The 23,524-nt window shown below is 41.1% G+C and overlaps 1 protein-coding gene across 2 annotated transcripts; it reads left to right on the top strand.

Annotated features, from left to right (window-relative positions):
- Positions 1–8,118: 8,118 nt before the first annotated feature.
- Positions 8,119–19,461, top strand: meis3 (myeloid ecotropic viral integration site 3). 2 transcript variants are annotated; one of them, XM_075473990.1, is made up of 13 exons: positions 8,119–8,500; positions 8,861–8,962; positions 12,413–12,552; positions 12,829–13,003; positions 13,095–13,145; positions 13,251–13,301; positions 14,010–14,159; positions 14,262–14,370; positions 15,090–15,235; positions 15,962–16,038; positions 16,907–16,965; positions 17,065–17,151; positions 18,267–19,461. In XM_075473990.1, the coding sequence occupies exons 2-13, from the start codon at positions 8,951–8,953 to the stop codon at positions 18,464–18,466; spliced, it is 1,257 nt and encodes a 418-aa protein (XP_075330105.1). In that variant the 5' UTR covers positions 8,119–8,500; positions 8,861–8,950; the 3' UTR covers positions 18,467–19,461. The 2 variants fall into 2 exon arrangements, with proteins under 2 accessions (XP_075330105.1, XP_075330107.1); XM_075473992.1 differs by lacking the exons at positions 8,119–8,500; positions 8,861–8,962 and having other exon boundaries at positions 12,474–12,552; positions 12,858–13,003.
- The last annotated feature ends 4,063 nt before the right edge of the window (positions 19,462–23,524 follow it).

The raw sequence follows: 23,524 nt of genomic DNA, 5'->3' as shown, positions 1-23,524 counted from the left end.
AGATACTTTTGTACATTCTATTCAGCTTTACTGATATATCATGTTTGAGTTTTTTTTTTTTTTTTTTTTAAGTTTGCCCTAATTGAGTATTAGATGGTTTTGCTCTTTTAGAGAGGGTTATAACCCTGCTTGTCTGCTTCCAACTCTCCAACTTGTTGTTTTTTTTTTTTCTTTTTACTTTTTTCTTTGGTGCTGATAAAATGTCATCCTTAGTATGTAGTTTGTGTTTACAATATTCATCAGTTGTCAGTACCTTGTCTTGTCACTAGGGTATGATGTTGCCACAGGGGCAGGGAATTTGTCCTTTTAAACACCACATATCAAAGAGTGCTTGATCTGCTGTTTCTGATTAAATACCGTAAGCCTGTTTATTGATTATTGTTCTTGGATTTCTCTCCATTTTTGTATAGCTTTTTGAAAATATTTAGAACGATTGAGTGGTGTCAGAGTCTGTGTATATTTGATGTAGTTTTATTTGTAACAATAAAATAAATCATGAAGATACGGTGTGTGTTTGAGAAAGGTGAGAGAGCTCCAGTTGTCCCAGGGCCATCTGTTTTTGTGTGTGTGCCCTTGTGTGTATATGTGTGTGCGTGAACCTCTCTGTAGGGGGGTCAAAAGTGGGAGGTCATGACCCTGCTGACCCCATGGGAGTGGAGATCATCAATCAACTGGAGGCTGGACAGAACAGCAGGGGGGGACACACAAGCACACACACATAGATACTGTAACACACACACACTCAGTAAACATATCTGGGGGGGGGGGGGAGATTTAAACACATCAAAAGCACATTTGAATGCATTAAAACTCAAACTTATCCCTTGGAAAGTTGATGGAATCCATCACAGACACTATATTTTATGTCTGTCGACACACACTCCCACTAATGGGCTACGTGTATGTTTTCTTTGATTCCTAAATGTGCTTTCTTACTCTTGGGAAACTAACAGATGCTATCACACTTCAGCACAGAGAAAAAGATGGGACAGATAGAGAGATGGTGCATCCTGAAGCTCTTTTTCACTCCAATCCTTCCTTTTCATCCTGTTTCAAACAACTTTTGTCTTCTTACTATAGTAAACAAATACACAACCCACAAATAGACACAAATGCTTCCGCAAACTCCAAGAGCCACCATCTGGATTATCAGCTAGCACTTGCAGAGCGACAGGGCATGCTTTTTTTCTCTCCACTGCCTCTCTCCTCCTCCTTCTGCAGCCTGTCCTGTTGATCAATGAGGAAGTTCTTGGGCCTCAACTATTAATCAGAGCCTATCGGCTATCTGTCCGCTGGGCCAACCAATCACGGCCCTCCGACAGCTGGGCCATGAAAAATGTGGCCTGGTGGACGGAGGGGTGGTTGGGGAGAGGGTGGTGATGGGGTCGTAGAGAAGAGGAGGGAGGTGAAGGAGCACTATCTGATCCAAGTCAGGTCACGGCTGCACAACAGCTTCTAATGCACATGCATATGATTCTTAACGGGGTAATGGCCTCCACGCACACATACACAATGAAGCTCACAGGTTTCATGACAGAGGTGATCAACACATTTTCTGCCTGTTTTCCATTTAGATCAAACACAGGCAGCCATGCAGCGCCTACTGTGATGACACTGTTTTTCTTTGGTGACGATTAAAGTGGCTGAATGTGACACAAAGTCCAATAAACAGTGTTTTTATGGCATCTCTGCAGCACAAAGTTCCCCAGTGAGAGCTACAACACTGGACCAAATGTCCAATAATGAGGCCTGTCCTAACACCTCAAGGCCTAATCAACACACCGCCATCGCTCTTCTGCATAATCACCATGCTCGCACTCATCCATTCACATCTTATTGCCGTGATTAGATTACATCTAATGCTATTACACCACTCCCATCTCTCTCCCTCATCTTTACTGCACCTCTGTCTCCCTCATCATAGATTTCTTGCAGATCTTATTAGAGTGTGATGCGGTGCAGGTCTCCCTCCCCTTTTTGGATTTATGAACCCTCAGACTTCTCTCCTTTAATCTGTCTCTCCTCCTCCGCTCCCGTCCTGCATCTGTCCATCTATCATTCCCAGGGTTGGCTTGAGCGGAAGAGTATTAATCCCACCATCCCATCTCTCACTCCTCTGGACAGATGAGGAGGTGGAGGAGGAAAATGCGAATGGGAGGAGGAGGAGGAGGGGTTGAGGGTAGGAGACCTCAGATTACTTTTCATAACATTTTTAACATGCAGAGTTGTGGGGAAAGTTGATGAGGCACGGCAGGGATTGTATGCAGATTTATTCAGCGATAGGTCACAGCTTCAACAGGTATGAGGATGAGCAGAGGTAAGGGTCTGTGGGTGGGACATGGAGGCAATGAGTGCAGATGGGATGATAAAAAAAATGGAGTTTTGGGTGTACTGGTCACCTTTCTGAATGTTCATAGGGGGTGTTGTTTTGTGCACATACGCTGAAATGGGTTTGAATAGGTGAAAGAAACTCCATCTTCCAACTTGTTGGCCTATCAAATTTAGACAAACACAGAGGCTTGAAACACAGGCACTGACTGTATGTTCAACAGAATCCAATCAGCTCTGGGAAATCAATTGGACAACTCAGGACATTTAATGAGTTCAGTTCTTCCAGGCTTAATTCTGAGAAAAAGCAAAGAAACAAACGATAAAAAAGGAAGAAAGAGAGAAACCTTTCACCAGAGTCCAATGTAAAGCCCACTCTCCTCTCTCCCTCAGCCTTCCTTCCCCCATCCAGGCCTGTGCAGTGACAGGTAGATTAAGGGGCGTGATAGATGCCCCTCTCTGTATCTCCCTCTCTCCATCTTTCCCCCTTTCCCTCCCTTCCATCCATCATGGCGGCTGGTGTAATTGCGGCTGCGTGGGGCTGGCAGAGGGAGCCTCCATCCATCTCCTTAACAACAAACAGTCACGAGGACGGATGGCGCTGCACTCCCCAGTTAATCTCCATCTATAAGAGGGGGAGGGCAAAGGAGGGGAGGGATGGAGGAGAAAATAACAACACTAAAAACTTAAAAAGGATAAGGGTATGGTAGAGGCAAGGAAGGAAAGATGGTGACGTGTTTGGCCAGAACAGGTAGAAACAGCAACTGAAGAGGAATGACCTGGGTGGATGGAATAAAAGCAACTGCGGGGAAAGTTCGGAAACAGGCTGCAGAAGCAGGTAGATAAGGGTGGATTTGCCCAGCAAGAGTGCAAGAAAAAAAAACGAAGATGGAGGGAAGGGCGGAGGGAGGGAGAAAATTTATGCCTATGCAGCCAGACAACCCAGAAACTAGAGAGGCAGAGGCTCATAAAAATGCACTCTCCACCCCCTGACTGCCCCCCAACCCTTAGCCCTCTTTCTTCCCTTCCTTCAACCTCTCTTTCTCCCTCTACTTCCCTCCATCACCCTGATCCCTCTGTCTCATTCTCTGAAGCAGGCTGTGTAGGCTCACAGTTGTGTGATGTTTTGGGTGGTTGTGTGTTGTTGCCAGAGGTCAAGGCAGCCATATTTCCTTAATGGCGGAGTCACTGAAGTCAACAAGGCTGGGTGGCCATCTGAAGTAAAACTAGACTTAGGTGGCAGGATGCTCAAAGTGATGGCAATTTCTAGACATTTTATACCTCACAGATGATGGTTTGACATTTGGAACATGTGAACAGCTGACAATGTTTGTAACAACAGCATCAAGCTGAGAGAATTCTACAGAGGACAAGTCATTTGAAGAACAGTAACGTCTGGCATTTTCTCACAACTTTCATTGATTACAGCTGATCAATTCCTCAATGACAGAAATATAGTCACTGAAGAATTCTCACTCACACAAACACACACACACATACACACACACACACACACACACACACACACACACACACACACACACACACACACACACACACACATACACTAGTACATACACTCTTCTTGCTTGTTGTGTCCTGTTTTCTAGCCCTGGGCATGGCCTGCGGTGAGGCCAAACTTAGAAGGGAAGCCCAGTGACACAGACCCTGCAGCACGCAACCAAGTGGACACACACACACACACACACACACACACACACACACACACACACACACACACACAGGCAGCACATGCATTCCTCAGCCTGCTGTCATGAATACACATGCATGCTGGTAGGGGCACACACTCAACAGGCTTTGGTTGGTGCAGAGCAGCGAGAGCTTGAGCCTTGACAGGGAGTGACAAATAACTGCAGCAGCCTTGACATGCAGTATGGCCCCTGCACAGAGAACCTGCCTGACTGATATTCAACTCTGCTGAGCAGAAAATGTGCTTTTTAAAAAAAAAAAGAAAAAAAGTGTTCTTTTTTCTTTTTGTTTTATCAGAAGTTATCCACAGTAGAGGGTTATAACATTTGAACTATGTGTAAAATAGCTCCCGAACATGTACCAGCTTCTTCTGAGGTCATTTTAATCAGCTACTGTTCATGCTATTGTACTCTCAAGAAAACAGGGCGCACAGTAAAAGTTGTGTATAGACTGAACACAGATGTAAAAAGTGAGGAATTCAATGGTCAAACTTATAGATTTGAGATAATTTGGCCAGGAAACTTTACTCATCTCAACATCATTCAAGGATATCATCAAGGAAATCTAAAAAGATTAAAAAGAAACATATTTCCTACCTGAGCAAAGAAGTGCAGCTTTGCATTTTCTAAAAGATGACTGACTGAATTTGGTTCAAAGATCCATATTTTTATATGACAACTGTGTGGTGAAGGTGCCTTTTGTTATTAGAAAAAGGCTTTGATAAAAAAGATAGACTAAGGAAATATACAAGATTTTTACATTTCAGTGTCTTGTTAACAACAATCACAGGAAGAGTCCTGATTTACTGGCAACTCTGAGTTATAAGCACAGAATCCAGAGCATGTTCAAATGTCAATGCAACTGAACCAGTTAGTTTAATAAGTTTGTTTAAAATGTAGAATGCTCTGAGCTATTAGACAACACAAAAAAAAGGGCTCCATACTGTGACATTGAAATTAATAAGTAAAAAAATGAATATGTTAATACAAGTGTGAAATGAATCTCACACGGTTATTAGCACCCTTCATCAACATTAGGCTGCAGATTCTTTTGCAATGATGGCAGCCCCGAAACGACTCTGTAGAAGCTTATTGCACCTGTCTGCTATTGGTTTCTGCCACTCTTCCAGTGCTCTTTGTTCAAATACTTTAAAACTAACTGGGGTCCTTTTAGGAATAGCATATTTGAGCTCTTTTTGGAAGGTTTTCAGTGGGATTTTCTTCAGGAATAAAACACGACCTGATTACAACAGTTTTTTTGCTGTGGGTTGTAGTCGTACTCCCGCTGAATGAACCGAGATCTTCACCTGAAACACAATTTTTTTCTGTTTAACATAATTCATTCTAAAATGTTGCATTTTTGTGACTTCCTCTCATACATTTAATGCCTCACAGCAAAGCAGCCCAACTACAAGGTAGAATCTCCACCAGGTTTTAGGTCATTTTCCTCATGATCTTCATCATGTCACCTAGAAACAAGCTGATTCACTGCATGAGCAAGGAGCTGTATTTGGTTTCCTCTGCCCACAGAGCATTTCCTCAGTGTCAGGCTTTTCCAACGGAAGTTTTTGCAAACATCACTGTTGCCTTTTTGCACCTTTTTGTAGCATCCTTTTTAATCTTTATACATGAACATTAATTTGCACCAGTGTGCAATGTGTGATGACATGGACTGAAACCACTATTCCCGGTTCCTCCACATCAGTCTGCTGAACTTTCGTTGACTTGTGTGGCACAATCAGGCTCAACTTGCATTGACTCTTCTCACGGAGTTTCTTCTCAGTGCTACTTCCAATACATTTTCTTACCCTTTTAATGACAGTGAAAGTTTGTGATAAACTTATAAACTGTGGAAACAGGGACTTCATGATCTTAAGCCATTACTTCTTAGCCTTTGGAATTGTTGTCAGCAAGCTTCAACCATTGTGAAAAAGAAGTTGAAAACAACCTGGTCCCTTTTTAAAATTTTAACAAAACTATAATTCAGTGGTTAACTCTGGTCATATAAACATTGAAAATTAAAAACCTGATTCTAATTAATTTAGTTACATACATAAAATCTGTTAATTTCTTGAATTTCTGCTGACAATTCTCTACAACATCATGAGAGCGTACTTTGCTGTGGCTCAATAACTTCTGACGTTTCATTCAAATATTCTAGATTTGCATTAATTTCCAAAGAAACTAAAATTTCTGTACTTAATATTAATGGGTGACACAAATTCTGACCAGCAAAATATGATAATCCAATAGACTAAACCAAATGTGACCCCAGATAGAGTACATTTGTTGTTTATAATTTGTTTCTGAACAGTTAGAAAGAGTCATAAATGATCAGGCTGAGGCTCGAACAGAAGGTTAAAGTTTTAAGTGTAACTCCATAAAAACACGATGCGACTTGGGAGACTTTTGCAACAAAAATGAAAAACATTGAGCCATTAAGTGACACTGATAAGATATCTTATCCTTTATCCCAATCCATCTTTTTTTGTTTTTTCACTTAATGCAGTTGTTTTCATGCATTTCAATGAAACGTTGGTCTTTTAAGACAGCTCAGTTACTCCTGTCATATATGTGTCATCAAATGTGTTGTGCTGTTTATAGAAGGTGTGTGAAAGCTAGTGATGTGATGATAATGACTAATCCGTCAAGTGTTTAAGATGTTAATGAGTGTAATCTACATGTTTAGATAACAGCCCGTTTGATAAATGTTCCAAAGCCTGAAGATTTATGGTCAAATTCCTCTCACTAAAAACAATCAAATCTGTTAAATAATTTATTTGAATTTTGGCTCAACATAATATATTTGTGGCGTGGAAGGGTTAAAGAAAAAAGGAATGTAAATCCCTGTAAACATGAATTCTTTAGTGTTAATCCTTTTCATTCAACCTGTTGAAGGGAAAACAAGCCTTGGATCGCCTTTTCCAGCCCATTGACACAGCTCCATGGATGTATTACGGGCTCAGTGTAGGAGGGGGCTGAGCGCTGTGATCACTCCCGTAGGAAATCAGCACCCAGCAGAGTTGAAAGACCCCTGGCTGCAAGGACGTTGGAGGGCCCAGTCACAGCCGACCCTGCCGTGAAACAGCATGCCGCCCACCGAGACGCCTGCCCCGGCCTGCTGATCCCCGCCAAGCCGCTGCTGATTGAAGTGCAGCCGCCTGTTGGCCCCTCACAGCGGGACCGGAGAAAGAGGAGCGTTTTGTATAATTATTATGTTACTTAGGTGTAATTTACAACACAAGACTGGGAGTTTAGCTGTCCCACTAACATGTGAAAGGTTTTTTTCATTCTCTCTCTTTCACTTTGGTTAAAACGAAACTTTCCCACATCAACGATTGTAGTTTGCTCTCTTTTCTTAATCAACAAGAAGAGAGCCAAAGGGTGACATTTGGGCTGCGTCAAAAGGCTGCCCTTTAATAGGTGTCTAGAAAAACAATATAACACTTTGAAAGCTGTCTGTCAGTGAATTACTTGTCAACAAGCACGCTTCCAACTTATTTATGACCCACAATGAGAAGCAGCTCAATTAAAGCTCTAATATTTTACCCCAGTTCGCCTTGACATCAACCTTAAAATGATCTCTTCTGCCCCGCAAACCAACTTTCTGTAAGATGTTTATGGCGCTGGTGTAAATTCAAAGCTTAAACAAACCATCTGTACGAAAAGTGAACCTTTTTTACATGAAACGCAACCCGGTTGTGTGTGCATGTGTGCTGGATTTAAATGGCCAGATTAATAATCATTGATTGTCCAGACTTTCGTTGATTTTGTTGGAAATGCTCCACAGAGAGAGTGACTGATTGCGATTCTTCCACCCAGAGATGAAAATTGCGCAGCTGCGGGAAGAGGAAGGGAAAGATGGAGGGATGAAATCAGCTCAGACCTCGGAGGAGGCTTGAGATGAAAAGGGACAAAAACAATTGAGCAGGTCCTCTCCTGCGTTTTGTGTGTGTGATTTGGAGGAGGAGGAGGGGTAAAGGAGGAAGAGGAGGAGGAATGGATAGATGGATAGATAGAGGGAGGGGCTGGGGGGGGGGGGGGGGGGGGGGGGTAGAGGTGGGCAAGAGATCCCGTCGCGTTTTGACCCCCAGAAACCTCCCCGCAACCCGCCACCACCAGAGTCACCACTCCTGCTCCTCCTCCTCGTCTCCTCCTCCTTCTCCCCTCTTGAGGCTGAAAACACCATCGCTCATCCCGGGCCGTGACATTTTCCAGCCTGTCGCCGTATGCTGCGCGGACAGCGAGCGCAAAGAGCCAAAAAGGAAGGGGCTGGACGCTGTGTAGACTATCTGTCGCCCGCACGCAGCACCGAGCATCCCGACGCTCTGCGATCCGGAGCGAGAGGCGCACCAGGCGGAGGCGAGGCGCTGCAGGAAGCCGCTGCTCCCTCTCACCCCGCTCCCTGGACTACACCGGACGCGGCCCGAACAGGACTGGATACGGCGGATATTTACGTCTCGGTGGGATATTTCACACAATTTACTGGAGCCTTGGCTATTACTCATCAGCCTATATCATTTAATAGACTGCGAGAATTAGTTGAAGCGTTTATTACCTACCTCTCAGCGTATTGTAAACCATTATAGGCAATAGGCTCTCAGGATATCAGTCGTCCATAAAACCTCCAGACCTATCATTATGTTGTAATATAAAACGCGATGGACGCGGAGTAAACACACAGCAGGAGCAGATCTCCACTGTTCTCTGCCCACTTAATGTTTTTTTGTTTAATCCTTTAGGGGTTTTTCTGTCTTGATGTTGATCTTGTTTGCAACTTAATCACTGATGCATATGAACAACAAATGCGCTCTGATTTCTAGGAGCCGAGAAGCAGAGGAAGGGAGCAAAGCTCGCTGGACTAGCCGAGGAGCGCATCATCATCTCCGGTGTAGGTCTGGCTGTCGAGTCGCATGGAGAAGAGGGTAGGTCTGCTGATTTTCTTCTTAATTTTTTTCACGTTATTTAGCACAGACTGCTTGGGATGATATCATTCATAGGTTATCACCACAGAGATGATTATCATCATAATAGGAGCACATGGTTGGGAGTCCTGTTCGCATGCACAGTTAGCAGCCACAAAAACGCAAGGCCCGTTAGATAGACCAGTGGGCTGTTACCGGGGTGGAATTATTAGGGGAAAAGCCGAAAGAGAAATGCATTTATTGGGCTTTAAAACATGTGCATATACCAATACATTTAGTTTTTTCTCTAGCCATTTTATGATTGGGGTAAAGAACATAAACTTTTAAACCCCAATTTCTCCATTCGTAAGGGGAAAGTCACTTCAGTGAGGTCACTCCTTGTGCGGCAGCTGTTGATTTAGATCTCAGATCTCATCCTCTCCTTAACATAACAGGTCCTCCAGTTATTTAATGCCAGCCAGCTAAGGGTTAGAGAGTTGGTCATTAAGAGGCAGAGGAGAGCAGGGGAGATGCAGCTCTTCAACTCGGTAAGTAGGTCAGTTTTTTTGCTACAGTGATTCAGAGGCTTGGTGGTGGTAGAGGAGGAGGAGGAATATAGGCAGAGGCTAACGGGCAGCAGGCGGACTGAGCCCTCTCCCGAGAAGAGAGCAATTAGAGATGTACAGTTTGCAGACAGAAAACCACTGCTGTACACAAACAGTGCTGGCAGAGCAGAGCGGGCTTTAGCAGACAGACATGCTCTACCAGAGTCTCATCACCAACAACTGTCCAGAAACTGCATTTAGGCTAAAAAAAGATATCCAAAACCCAACAGCAGTAATATTGATCATATCTGGATGGATACTGAGGGTGAAGTGGGATCTTTTGCAACCATAGGTTGTGTAAAGGGATACTGAGTTGTAGAGTGATAGTTTATATATTCAAACACCATCTAAAAGTGTATGGATCTTTTAAACAAAAATTAAGGAGAAATAATTGTCCTCTCAGGATCACTCACTTATATAATCAGTGTTTTAGACAACACTGAAGTTGACTTATTTTGAAGCGCTCAAATCTGCAACAAGGACCGCTCAGTTCGCTCTATGTTTCATCCACAAAGTGTTGGAGTGATATACGTAAAGTCTTGAAGTTTCATACCTTTTAAGTAACCAAAACAGTTAAGAAATTCCTTGTTAAAAACAACAACATTTGTGTGAATAAGTATCCATTGAATGACTGTAGTCACTTGGTTCTCATTTGTTAAGTTTTGCTTCTCTCGGTCAAACGCACAGGAACTGTGAAATTTAAGATTTAACATAACTAAATCATTTTTGCTTAAAAATAACTCCAAATTAACCGTATTTGTTCCACTTTTCTTTCATAAATTGACGCGAGAAAAAAATCTGAATAGGTTTCCGTACTTTTTTTTCCATGTTTGGAATTCAAATTAATGCGAAAATCAGTTCGACAAATGAGACGTTTTCCTTGATAACCATTATAGTTTAGTATAAAGTAGATGTTTTAACAATTTAAACAGACTTAACGCCCATTATTTCAGCTCTAGTTTCACAGAACTAACGGGAAACAATACGAAACAGAGGAGAGGGACCCAATTTCCTGTAGCTCCTCTAATGTGTTATTCTCGAGCATAATCCAGGAGCCACAGAGATTAACGACATGACATCATCCCAACATCCTGATGAAGCAGTTGGAAAAACTTTTCTACCGAGATAACAAAGTTCAAACTCATAATGAATATGTTGTGTGCCCATCAGAGGTCTGTTTGTCGGCTTCGTGACTTTTCTTAAAACGGGGTAAAATTCGCGGAATTTGTCATCTAAACTTACGCGCTTTGATCCGCTTGACGCAGGGAAATTCGATAGGGACCATGCGTAAAAAGAGACGAGCAATCTGATAGCGGTGATTGCGTTAATAGCCAGCCTCCATAAAAACTAGAAGGTGTCCCGGGACGGGGCCTCAGAGCAGGTGCTTTCTGTGATCCCGGTGGCCATATGGGACTCTGAAATGCAACAATTTGATAAGCCATTTAGGACAGTGGTTTCCAAAGTGGGGTCTGGAGACCTTAGGGGGCTCTACAGAGGGATTTGTGGACAGTGCATGCACATGAAGAAAAAATGATTTAATTTCTCTTTTTTTAAAGAGAGAATATGTAGAGAAAATAGCTTTTATATCTGTTTTTCACTGTTGCTGTGCAGTATAGTTTAGATACTTTTACACTTTTACACAAATAATTTGAAAAGACTCTAAAGCTGAGCACTTTGTGGATCAAAATTAAGTTATTTGTGAGCCATGCAGGGTTCCAATATAATTTGAAATATCATCTTAATCCTAATGCCTTCAGATATTAGAACAAGTCTACTGAAGTCACTGTGTGTCACCTTGAGCCCATATATCCGTAGTAAAGTACAGGAAACCTATCTTGTTGCAGCCTGTCTTGGGAACAGTTTCCTTAGAAAAACTAGGCTGAGCACATCATAACTTTTATGACTTGGTTAAAATAACAGTGAAGTGAAAGGTGTGCGGGTGAGGCCACTTAGCAGGAGCTGTCTGTGTGTGATCCCAGTGGCCCTGCGGGACTGCGCCCGGAGTCCCCTTAATCCAACAGAGAGAGAAACAGAAGCAGATCCTCTGACCTGAGCAACGCTGCCTCACAGACAGCAGCTGCAGGCAGGGACAAATTAGCTTGCAGACACATCACACACACACACACACACACAGAGTCAGACATATATGCTCAGAGAACAACAGCATGTATGGTTGTCTGTGGATTTGTTTGTGTGTGTGTGTCCTTGTATCTGTCATATGTGTGTCTGATTCCTGATGTTAGGGTGTCTGTGTGTGCGCGTGAGTGGGCCCCAGTGAGGTTTTCACAGCATGTCATGAGGGAAGTCTCAGCACGACTCCTGTCTAGTCTGAGTTTAAGAGGGAGGAGACAATATCATCAGCTACAGGCTCGCTGTCTTTCTTCAAGGATCTGCTCTCTTGATTAGCAGACACTGAAGATTTTTCAAGAACTAAAAACGGCTAAGTTTATCTTGAACATGCCTATCTGCTGATGCTTTTGAAATGATTTTCAGGGTTCATAATACTTAGAGTGATATGGCTGTATCATTTTTCACCTGAAGGAGAATAAAATTGTGTGAATTTCCCTGCTTTTTAATGGGAAAAATGTACACACACACTAGATTTTAAAGTGTAAAAAAAAACGGCAGAGACAATTGTTCATTTTTGATCAAATGACAGCACAATATCCCTGTAACACATACAGACGCACACAAAGGCTGCTAAATCATAAAGTCTGCTAACTGTGTCCTGGTCCAGTCGGCTGTGTTGCTCAGGCCCCCGGACAGCTTGGCCACATAATAAAATCACAGTAAGACTTGATGTCAGACAGCCACAGATGTCAAACGTGTCTCATGTTTTCTGTCTCTCCATGTAATTATGTTTCAGTATGAAGAGCTGGTGCACTACTCAGGGTCGGAGGGCATGTCGGTGGGGGGGTATGGGGACGACGTCAGGGGGCTTCCTCCCCCGCAGTATGGACACACCATCCCTGACTCCCTCAAACACCACAAAGACCAGATATATGGGTACGATCATTTGTGTGGCATGTCGGTGGTTAAGAAACTGTTTATACTGCATGTGCACTTGTAGCAGATTAACAAACATCATATATTTACCGTGCTGAACATGAGAATCCATCTGAAGTGTTTACAGCTGTCTGTTTCATAAATACAGTTATATAAAGTTTCATGTGACACATTCTGTAAATGTATCGTGTGTACACTATGTCAACTGTTACTGTGTTTATGTATAGTGTGTTAACTGTATATGTATGTCTCTGTGTGTTGTATGTGTGTGGGCAGTCACCCACTGTTTCCACTGCTGGCCTTAGTGTTTGAGAAGTGTGAGCTGGCCACCTGCTCCCCTCGAGACTCCTCCTCACTCTCAGCCACCGCCCACCTCCCCGGCATGACCAATCACAGTGATGTTTGCTCCTCTGATTCCTTCAACGATGACATCGCAGCCTTTGCCAAGCAGGTGGGTGAGGCTCTGAAGGACAAATCAGACATCAGTAGATTTTGGGGTTTTTAGTTTTTTTTTTTTTTAAGTGGCTAGATTTGTGTTTCAGATTCGCTCAGAGAAACCCATATTTTCTTCCAATCCTGAGCTGGACAACTTGGTATGACACACCAACAAATGCCATGCTGAAATAAGAAACTCACTTTTCTCACATTCCGTGGTGAGATATGTCCACAAAATTAAGCTCTGGCCTTTCTTTCCACAGATGATCCAGGCCATACAGGTTCTTCGGTTCCATTTACTGGAGTTAGAGAAGGTTAGTGATATCCCAATATGTCTTTGTTTGTAGGAAAGTATACCATCCATCAGCTACATGTAGTTGTTAAACATCTCTGTAGTATACATACAATTCATGTAGAGGGAAAAGAAAGAAAATGTATCTGGCTGTGAAAGGAAAGAAAACACACATCATTATTTTAAGACACGAACCTGTTCTTTATTATGCAGAATAATACAATAAGATATGAAGTTATACATAATGATACGATACAATACATTATCATTTGATACAATACATTGTACATGTAGCTTCCTCAAGTCGTCTGAAGTTTTACATAGACAAAATATAAATAAGTAGCACCTACAGCCACTATGGCAAATATTACACAAGCAATATAGGGATACAATTATAATGCATTGGTGTGAAGTTAACAAATTGACTCAAATTGGATTGTAATGCATTGGATTATATTGTATTATTATTAGTTAACAATTGACTACATTAAAGTGGGTTATAATTGGATTGTATTGGGCTGTATCCCATTGAACTTTTATTGAATGTGTTCAGTTTTTCTTTGAAGTGACTAGAGATGAGTTGTGTTGTGAATTGGGGCAACGCACATCAGCCAAATTAATTTCATTATTGTCAGTATTATGTCATTATCATTATTTGCAGTCTGTTTAGGCTCTGCTTACTAACTGGTGTCAGTAGTATACCCTGATGAGAATACATTTGTTTCCTAAGGTGCATGACCTGTGTGATAATTTCTGCCATCGCTACATCACTTGCCTGAAAGGAAAAATGCCCACAGACCTTGTTCTGGATGAACGGGAGGGAGGGTCCAAGTCTGACATGGAGGACTTCAGTGGATCCTGTACTAGTCTGTCAGAGCAGGTGAAACACTACTTGTCCAAAAACTCGATTGCGTTTCCAAGTTTCACCTGCTGCGAATTCCCCACTTTACCTTCAACCTCCCTCCTTCTGTCTCCTCTGCAGAATGCATCGTGGTTACGGGAGCCAGATGAATGCGCCACAACTCCTCTGGGAACACCAGGCACGTGTGGTTTGCCCTCACACAGCACAGTAGACAACGGCAGTGACGCAGGTAAATATGCAGACAGATACATGCATTCAAGTTGAAAAATAGAATGTGTGAGTGAGGAAACCTTGCATTGTACAGTCAGGATTCATGCAAGAAAATAAAGGTGTAACCAAATGTGCAACAAGATTCACACACAGCCAAATCCTACAAAGTGGTAAGTGGTTGCACTTACATAACACCTTTTAACCTTAGATGTTCTACAGAGCACTTAAAAACGTGTTTCACATTTGCCCAATCACACACAGTGATGGAGCTGCAGTCAGAAGCAACTTGTGTTGCACTAGACACTGTGCATTTGGGACAGTGTGAATGAACCCCCAACCTTGCAGTTACCAGGCATCCCAGTCAGGCGCCAGAGCTTCAATTCAATTCAATTCAATTCAATTCAATTCAATTCAATTCATTTCAATTCAATTAAAAAAGAAAACACAAATGGCTTCAAATGATTATTAATTTTATTTTCATAAAATGTCACAAAATAGAGAAATGGTGTACACCTGCCCAAGCTATAAAGTAGTTAAAAAACAAGCAGAAGACATTAATACAGCTTCTAAGAAATAGTGAATGTCATATCTTATCATTTTCAAAAATACATTTCATGTATCTATTGCACATTTTAGGTTAATGACATTAAAAGCAATGAAATAAATCAGCACTGGGCCTTAATGGGGTCCCATACATGCATTCACTTAAACACCATGACTCGGGTGGTCTTCCTGCAGGCGATGGTCTTGATGGAGGAGTGGCCTCTCCCAGCACAGGAGAAGAGGACGAGAATGACAGAGACAGGCGGAACAACAAGAAGAGAGGGATCTTCCCTAAAGTGGCCACGAACATCATGCGAGCTTGGCTCTTTCAGCACCTTTCGGTTAGCTTTCTTCTTTGTGTTCCAACTGCATAGAATTAATCATTACATCTGAAAGTATTAGATTTAGACAGTAATTAAGACCACCATTGCAGACATTTAACTAAACAAAGATAGCCTATGTTGTTCACTGTTAGAGAATAATTACTGCGTGAGAGGATTTAGTGTGGGGAACATGTCACAGACAAGAAAAGACAAAGAGGGGAATGAGTGTATAATGGAGGTCAATTAAATTAAATTAAAATCTGGGGGATTAAGTGATCATATGAATATGCTCACTGTTGAATCGTTGTGGAAATGATAGAAATGGAGTGTGTAATTGTGGGTTAGGCAGTTAGATTAGTGATTAGCTACTAAATGAGGCAGGTCAAATGTTGCCTCACTCCAGTTATTACAATATGTGTGTGTGTGTGTGTGTGTGTGTGTGTGTGTGTGTGTGTGTGTGTGTGTGTGTGTGTGTGTGTGTGTGTGTGTGTGAAGAGGGAGAGAAACACTGAAATGGGGATGAGTCTTAAAATGTGTGTGTAGAGAGGAATTCAGGTGGAGTGTCATCAGAGTTCACAATGAGGGCTCACACACATCATTTTGGTCTGGGTTTGAGATAAAGCTTCAGTTTTCCTTAAGAGGTTTTTTCTCTTGCTTGTTCGTATGCTGTGGCCAATGTCACACCTCAAAGTCTGGCTTTGATTTGTTCAACCCTGGCTCTACATGTGTGCCTTGTGTTTCCAGCACCCATACCCGTCAGAGGAGCAGAAGAAGCAGCTGTCGCAAGACACAGGGCTGACCATCTTACAGGTCAACAACTGGTCAGTGCACTCCTAAATCAATGTACCAATTCCAGGCTTGTGGTTTATCAATAATCAATTAGACAGTCTTGTTTAAATAGAAAGCATCAACTTTCAAATGAACAACATGGCTTCAGCCGTGTCAATAAGATATAAGGCGTAATCGTCTGGTGCCGGCATTAATTGTCTATTTCTGACTTATGTAAGCTTGTTTTTTTCTACTGTGCATATTCAGTGTGAATAACAGTTAATTGGTTAAAGGTATCACCTTTACAAGACTTCCAGAGAGGATCATAATCTAATTCACTGGAGCATATCACATGATGGAGAGGAAAATGCCCTGCGAAGCAGTTTCCTTCAAGCTGCAGCGCAGTAAAATCCATTTGCTCCGTGCTCATGAAACAGAATTGCAAATCAATATCTAATAATCAGATTATTTACTGCTCCTAAGTTTCCCAGTCACTCTCCAGCCACAAATGAGCCAACATAGATGAACACTTGCCAGAAATAAGCCCACCCTTTCCATGGTGATTATTTAACAGTTCTTTCATAAAAAAACAAATTTTCTGTAGGCTACATTGGAATTTCAGTCTTTGTTACATGTTAAACAAAATATTGAATAATTCCATATCTTGCTTATTTTCATCCGTACCTCTGCAGCAGTACATACACAGAGCGAGATCAAAGCAGATCAATCAATTATCACAGGGTCGATCGATATCAGCTCTACCATAACTTTGATTTACTCTGCCCTCTGAAAGGGTTAAGTGGTTGTAAAAGGGAAAAGGTTAATAGTCTCCCGTTCAGCCTCTTTCTCCATTAACGGCTGGCCTTGTGCATCTTTCTCGCTGTCTTTCTTTATATCTCTCCCCCCATCCACTCTGTGCAGGTTCATCAATGCCAGGAGAAGAATAGTTCAACCGATGATTGACCAGTCAAACCGCTCAGGTTGGTGTTCAGTCGGTCAGTTAGAAAACTCCTTAGTGAGCATATGAGTGTGTATTCGAGTGTATATATATGTGTCTGAAGGCGGGTGTTATCTCGTAGGTCAGGGTGGTCCCTACAGCCCAGAGGGAGCAGCTCTTGGGGGCTACGGACTTGACGGCCAGGCCCACCTCGGGCTTAGAACTGCAGGTATATTTTTTTCCTTTGTGCCATATGGCATTAAAACACAAAGATGAGCCGTGCTGTTTTGATTAATCTTTTCATTACCATGAACACAAACAGAGTGGTTTACTATAGTTGACTCAGCCCCCCAAACGCCATCCTGCTGCTGGAAACACTCACCAGAGCACAAACTGTGGAATTATCTGCTGCTGAAAACAGTCCCCAACAGATGCACTACTTCCTCCTATTTTCCTATTTGTAAGAAACTGTAGAGCACAGCTGTTTCATTAAATTACTTTTGCATCTCTTTTTCTCCATAAAGGTATACATTTTTACGATTTCATGTCCCCAGGAGGAGTCAATGGGCCTTGGGCTAAATACCAAAGATGAGCAAGAGATAAATAGATAAAAGAGAAAATAATATAGCCATGAGAGGACAGAGTTGAGTCTTTTGGGTAAATTCTATGAATAAAGAGTGACTCACCAGTGTACAGTTTAGGACTCAAGTTTTAAAGGAATATTATTCAATTTAATTGAATACCAAAGACGAGAATTTCTAAAAATACTTGAATCTTTCTCTTTCTACTTGAATTTTAGTGGAAGTCTGTATAAATTTAATCAGAAGGCTGGATATAATTGTATTTATTCAATTTAAATATTTATCTACAATTAAGACTTGAACAAGATTATATATATATATAGGATGACTCATAGAATAAGGTTTCAAATGTTTTTGCTTAAGTGGAAACACAAGGAAAACCTGTGCGGTGCACTGAAAAGTAAACAAAAATGCAAAACATCAGCCATGGACTTTGATGTCAATCATGGAAGTAATGCTGGTTTTAAGATGAAAAGCATATTGAGAAAATAGTAGAATATAATAGTATAATAGTGAGTTTAAACTTAATAGTGTTTTGAATTGGAGAACTTTTGAGCACGAAGTCTAAGTCTGATCTCTGCGATGCACGTCAGAGCAACATTTTATACAATGAAATTACAGATTCAGCAAAAACAAAATCTTATTCTTCATTCTTCGAAAATTCCAAAAGGATTATTAAGGGCAGATATTTTGAGATAGTGCGCACTGTACTTGTACCATACCTATTTTTTGTTTTTTTTCTAATTATCTTTCTGCCAACCAGGTCTCCAGGGAATGTCCACTCTACAAGGTGACTACCCCGGTGCTCTGCTGTCCCAGCCAGGCTACCCTCCGCACCCAGGACCATCCCTCCACTCATACCCCGGACCACATCCTCACCCAGCGATGCTGCTCCATCCTCCGCCACACGCACACCCCGCAGAGCCACTCCTCGCACAAGGACTGGACATACACGCACACTAGCTGTTGAGGGAGTTGGTGTGTGTGAAATTTACTGAATGAATGTGTGAGTGTGTGGGGTGGGATATGTGTGTGTATGAGACTGGATGTGTAATTACTCATACAGTACATTATTTAAAGAACAAATAACACATTGGTCCAAAAGTTTACATTCCCCACTGAAAGACACTGACCTCAATATTGCTGTTCCACTTGTTAACACACACATACACACACGCGCATACATACACACACATGCGAACATTTCACTTTCACACACTTCAGTCTGAACCCACAGGTGTAAGCCATACCTCTCTCAGAGTAGAAGTGCTTCCTCTTCTTTAAATTTCTCCACTGTGTCCTGTGGGTGAGACACATGCTTTAAACTACGCTTCCCATCATGCCTGCTGAACCACAGGAAGACACTGACCGGATCAGAGAGACAAATGAATATTCATTCACAGACCTTTTGCAACTGCACAAGGTTGTTACTGAATGGGACTTGATCGTGTGACCCTGCCTTCTTCCCCATTCCCTGTCTTCCTGCACACATCGACTGTCCACACACACTTTATTTAAAGCTTTTTTGATTTTTTTTTTTTCCTATTCTATTTTTGTATTTATGTGTGCCACTCCAGGCGGATGCAGCTTCACATGAGCTTGTTGAAATGTTAGTGCTCTTCCTCAGCATGAAGCTAAACACTATGAATGACTTCCAGTCTGCCTCGCTCTTGTATCACTGACCTCCTTAAGACGCCATCAGGCGTCCGTTACCTTAGGATTTTTCCTATACACTCACAAACACACTCACGCACACATACATCAACAAACACAACACGGAAAGCCATTTCAGCACATACACACACAAACTTCTGTAAGCATTTCTAGTATATTGTTGAGTGTCGCAGTGGTGGGTGAGGAGAGCTGCAGCCAAAGGACTCTTTACACATTCAGCTCCCTCTCCACTCTGCTCAGACCGCTGAAGTATTTCTGGATGATAATGATGGGAAATTCAGTTAAAGTATTAAAATGTTTTTTTTTTTGTAAAACGCGTCACTTGTCATTTGTTTGTATGTGTGGTGTGATTCAACCTGCAGCTTATCTGTTCAACATGTATTTTACATTTCAAGAAGACACTACAGTCACTTTTAATACGTGCAATTTAGTTCCTTAAACCAGCTGGTCAGTGAGTCAGTCACTATGCCCCAGTTCCATACTATATGTTGTTCACAGCTTCCTTAATATTGTGTGCTTATAGAGAGGCTGTTGCTATATAAATATCCTCCAAGGAGGAGGTATGCATGAAATTTGATATATAAGTGCACAAAAGGAAAATAGGAAATAGAAGATTTGTGCCATGTGATCTTTGTAATTAAACTATTAAATATTAGAGAATAGGGTTTTAAAAAATGTTCATAGATTGCTTTCTATCATTTGTCTATAAGTAGAAAGTAGATGCATGAAAGTTTCATTTATCTAATTCTCATTTATCTACTCTACAATTGTTTGTATATAAGGTTAAAATAATAATAAAAATAGCATTTCACTTAAGTGTTTAGCTTTTATGCTATTGAATGCATTGTATGTTAACAGTATACATCTTGACGGATAGATAAATTATGCATTATCTAATAAAGTTTGTGTTAACTTGAAAAATGATCCAACAGACAAAATGCAATAAAATGTTATAGAAGTGATATGCCACTATCTCAAAATTGAAACTCATGTAACACCACCAGAGAGCTGAGTATAGCGGAAGTAAGAGCAAAGAAATGAAAAGAGCACTCAGATGGTGCATCCTCCATCAATTTCCTCATCCTCCCCGCTTTATTATTTAAAGAGGAAACAATCACACCAAAAGCGGACGGTTATTCTTCTGCCCCTTTCTTCATCACTGTACTAAATCTCATGGCCTGGTAACATTTGTCTAATTATGCTGACCAACAGACAGAGACTAATGGTCACAGATAATACACACAAAAACGTGACCAGTGAAACATTTTAGTCCAGTACAGTTGAATAACTGGTTCCATTTGATTTAATTAAATTTGGCCTATTTATATGGCGCCTATTAATAACAAAAGTCCTCTCAGGGCACTTTTCAGAGAAAGTAAAGTTCAGTTCAGGGCTAATCAAATATAGTCTAATTCAGTTCTGTTCAATTCAATTCGGTATGATAGTATTTATAATTTATAATAATGCCAATTCGTAAAAAGTTGTCCAGCTAAGGAATCCAACAGATTGCATAGAATCTTAAGTTTGATTCAATCACTGTCCTGAACATGCACAAAATAGTGGTTGGTAATCGTGAGGTCTCTTCCTCTTAAACTAGTTTGAACTATGTATGTAATAGTGTCTACTACTCTAGTTTCCTGCTTATTATACAACATTATTTCTAAGTTGAAGTTAAAATTTACGAGGGTATGTATTTTAGTTAAGAACAGCACTTATTGTTTATCTGCAACCCCAATTCCAAATCGGCTTGGATGCTGTATAATACACCAACATCATATCACAATTCCCCACTCCCATTTTTTGTCAAATAGAGTATTCCAAAAACACAACAGTTCTGAGTCTGCTTTGTAATATTTTGCATTCCATGATGCAGCAAATGTTTTCAATTGTTGAAAGGTCTGAACTGCAGGCAGGTCGGTCCATCTCAGACTCTTCCACCACAACACTATGTGGTGTTCCTGAGCCCATGCAAGGATTTCCATGAACGAATCATGCCTGATTCTAATGCAGTGCTGCCTGAGGGCCCAAAGATGTTGGGCATCCATTTTTTATTTCAAATTGTCTCACTTATGTTTTCAGATTTTCTTTTTTATGATATTGTGTTCTGTAGATGACTTAACTTGTAGGAGTTTTGTGTAGAAAACCTAAACATCTGCTACTTTTCTTCTACTTCTGAGAGAATTTGCCTCTCAAAGGTGCTCTTTTTTTAAAATACCTAATCATTTACTGACCTGTTACCAATTCACCTAATTAACAAGCTGTTTCTTCTTAATACCACTTACCTTTCAGTTTCAAGTCAATCCAGTTTCATATGGTGCCAAGTCACGACAAATGTCATCTCAAGGCATTTGGAAGAAACAATACAATTCAAGCCAATTATGATCCAATTAATTGTAATCCAATTTTTAAAAAAAGGAAAAATGTATTAAAATCTGCATTAGTCCTGTTCATATAATGCTAATTTAAAAAGAATTGCTAAGGAAATGTATAGATCGCACCAGGCATTCTTTTTAATTCAGTCCCCCATCCTGAGTATGTAGGAGTTGATGGTGGAGAGGATGTTTATGTTATGTTTATGCATTTAGCAGATGCTTTTATCCAAAGCGACTTACAATTGAAAAAATATATAACGTTACAGCTAATATCAAAGCTAACAATAAGCTACATAGAAGGAAACCACAAGTCAGACAAGTCAGAGGTGACAGGGGTGACAGTGTAGCGATAGAGTGCAGGCTTAGAAGGAAGTACAGAAAGATAAAGTGCAGTAGCAGGGGCAGGGAAATACAGGGTAAGTGCTAGGATAGGCGATGCTCTCTGAAGAGCTGGGTCTTCAAGAGTTTCTTGAAGATATTCAGGGTGCTACCCTGTTCTGGTAGCACTCGGTAGGTCATTCCACCGTCGTGGAACGACACATGAAAAGAGTCTGGATTGTCTTAACCGTGAGTGACCGAATTGTGACATAAGCCTTTGCAAAAGCATTCAAATAGATGGGAGCCGTTCCATTAAGGACTTTGTTGGCTAGCATCAGTGACTTGAATGAGAGGAAAACTCCCTTTTAAAAAGAAGAAACCTCCATCAGATCCAGACTCAAGAAGGGCGGCCATCTGCCTCGACCAGTAGGGGGTTGAACACCAGGCCAGGGATACCTGCTGAGAAAGAGAAACACAAGTTAATTACAAAAATAATGTCATATGTACACAGAGAGTAAAGAGAGCAGAGTGAGGAGAGGTGCATCATGGGAGGTCCCCCAGCAGTCTTGGCCTATACCAGCATTACTATGGGATGTTTCAGGGTCACCTGAGCCTGGTAACAAAAAGTTCTGTCTTCATTTCCACTTTTAGAAACATTAAGAATCACATGTAAACCAGCAGTCTGAAAGCAAAGCGCTCAGTTGCAAAAACATTGAATAATGAGATCTTTAAGATATGATGGAGCTTGATCATTAAAAGTTTATGTGAGGAAAATCATTTCAAATTCTATTCTGAGGAGCCAGACTTTTCACAGCTTTTTCTTTAGACATTATGCTGCCATCAATTTCAAGATGAGCTAATGTTTTTCATTACATAGCAAAATGTCTCAAAATCATATTTTTTTTAATTTCTGTTTTATTGGGCACAGAATATGAGCTTAATGCAAATCATTGCTATTTGTTTACATTTTACAGATTTTACGGATTTTTTATTTATTTATTGGGATTGTACAATGACTTCCTTTGCTCAGGAGACCTGCATGGCAGGAAGGCGCTATGTTTTTAAGGTCTTTGTTTTGTCAAAGTTTATTCTTTGTTTGTTTTCACATGGTATGTCTGAGCAACATTAGTAGCACAGAGTGATACAGACATAACAAATGTAGGAGAGACGTTTTGTAACATCTGCATAGTGATGTATGCTGGAGAAGTACACACAAGACAGACTATCATCATATAGTCAAATAAACAAAAATGTGAGGCAGATGCAATGCTCAGACTCCTTGCTTATGTGCTCCTGATTTACTTCATACCACTTGGATTTTTTTTTTACTCCTGAGATATTTAAGCATTCATAACAAAGGTCTCAACCGTTAACTTCAAAGAAAGCTTTTCTTGAAAAATAGCGCAATCTTCCTCCTTTTCCACAATCATAAGTCATGTCATTCCATCCTCTGTGACTATCTGTTTATCTTTGATGGAGGCCTCAGGCTGCAGCTGCAGTGATCCGTCACACAGGCTTGGATTATCACAGCAAGGAAAGAAGTCAGATTGTTCCAAATGCTTTAAAGCACAGGTCAGAGCTCACATTCTTCTTTCTGATTCATTCATCACGTCAAATTGTGGCTAAAATGGTTAGTCAAAAAGTACACACACGTAAA

Source organism: Odontesthes bonariensis, chromosome 9, assembly GCF_027942865.1.
Source record: "Odontesthes bonariensis isolate fOdoBon6 chromosome 9, fOdoBon6.hap1, whole genome shotgun sequence".
Lineage (NCBI taxonomy): Eukaryota > Metazoa > Chordata > Actinopteri > Atheriniformes > Atherinopsidae > Odontesthes > Odontesthes bonariensis.
This window is presented reverse-complemented; position numbering and strand designations above follow the sequence as displayed.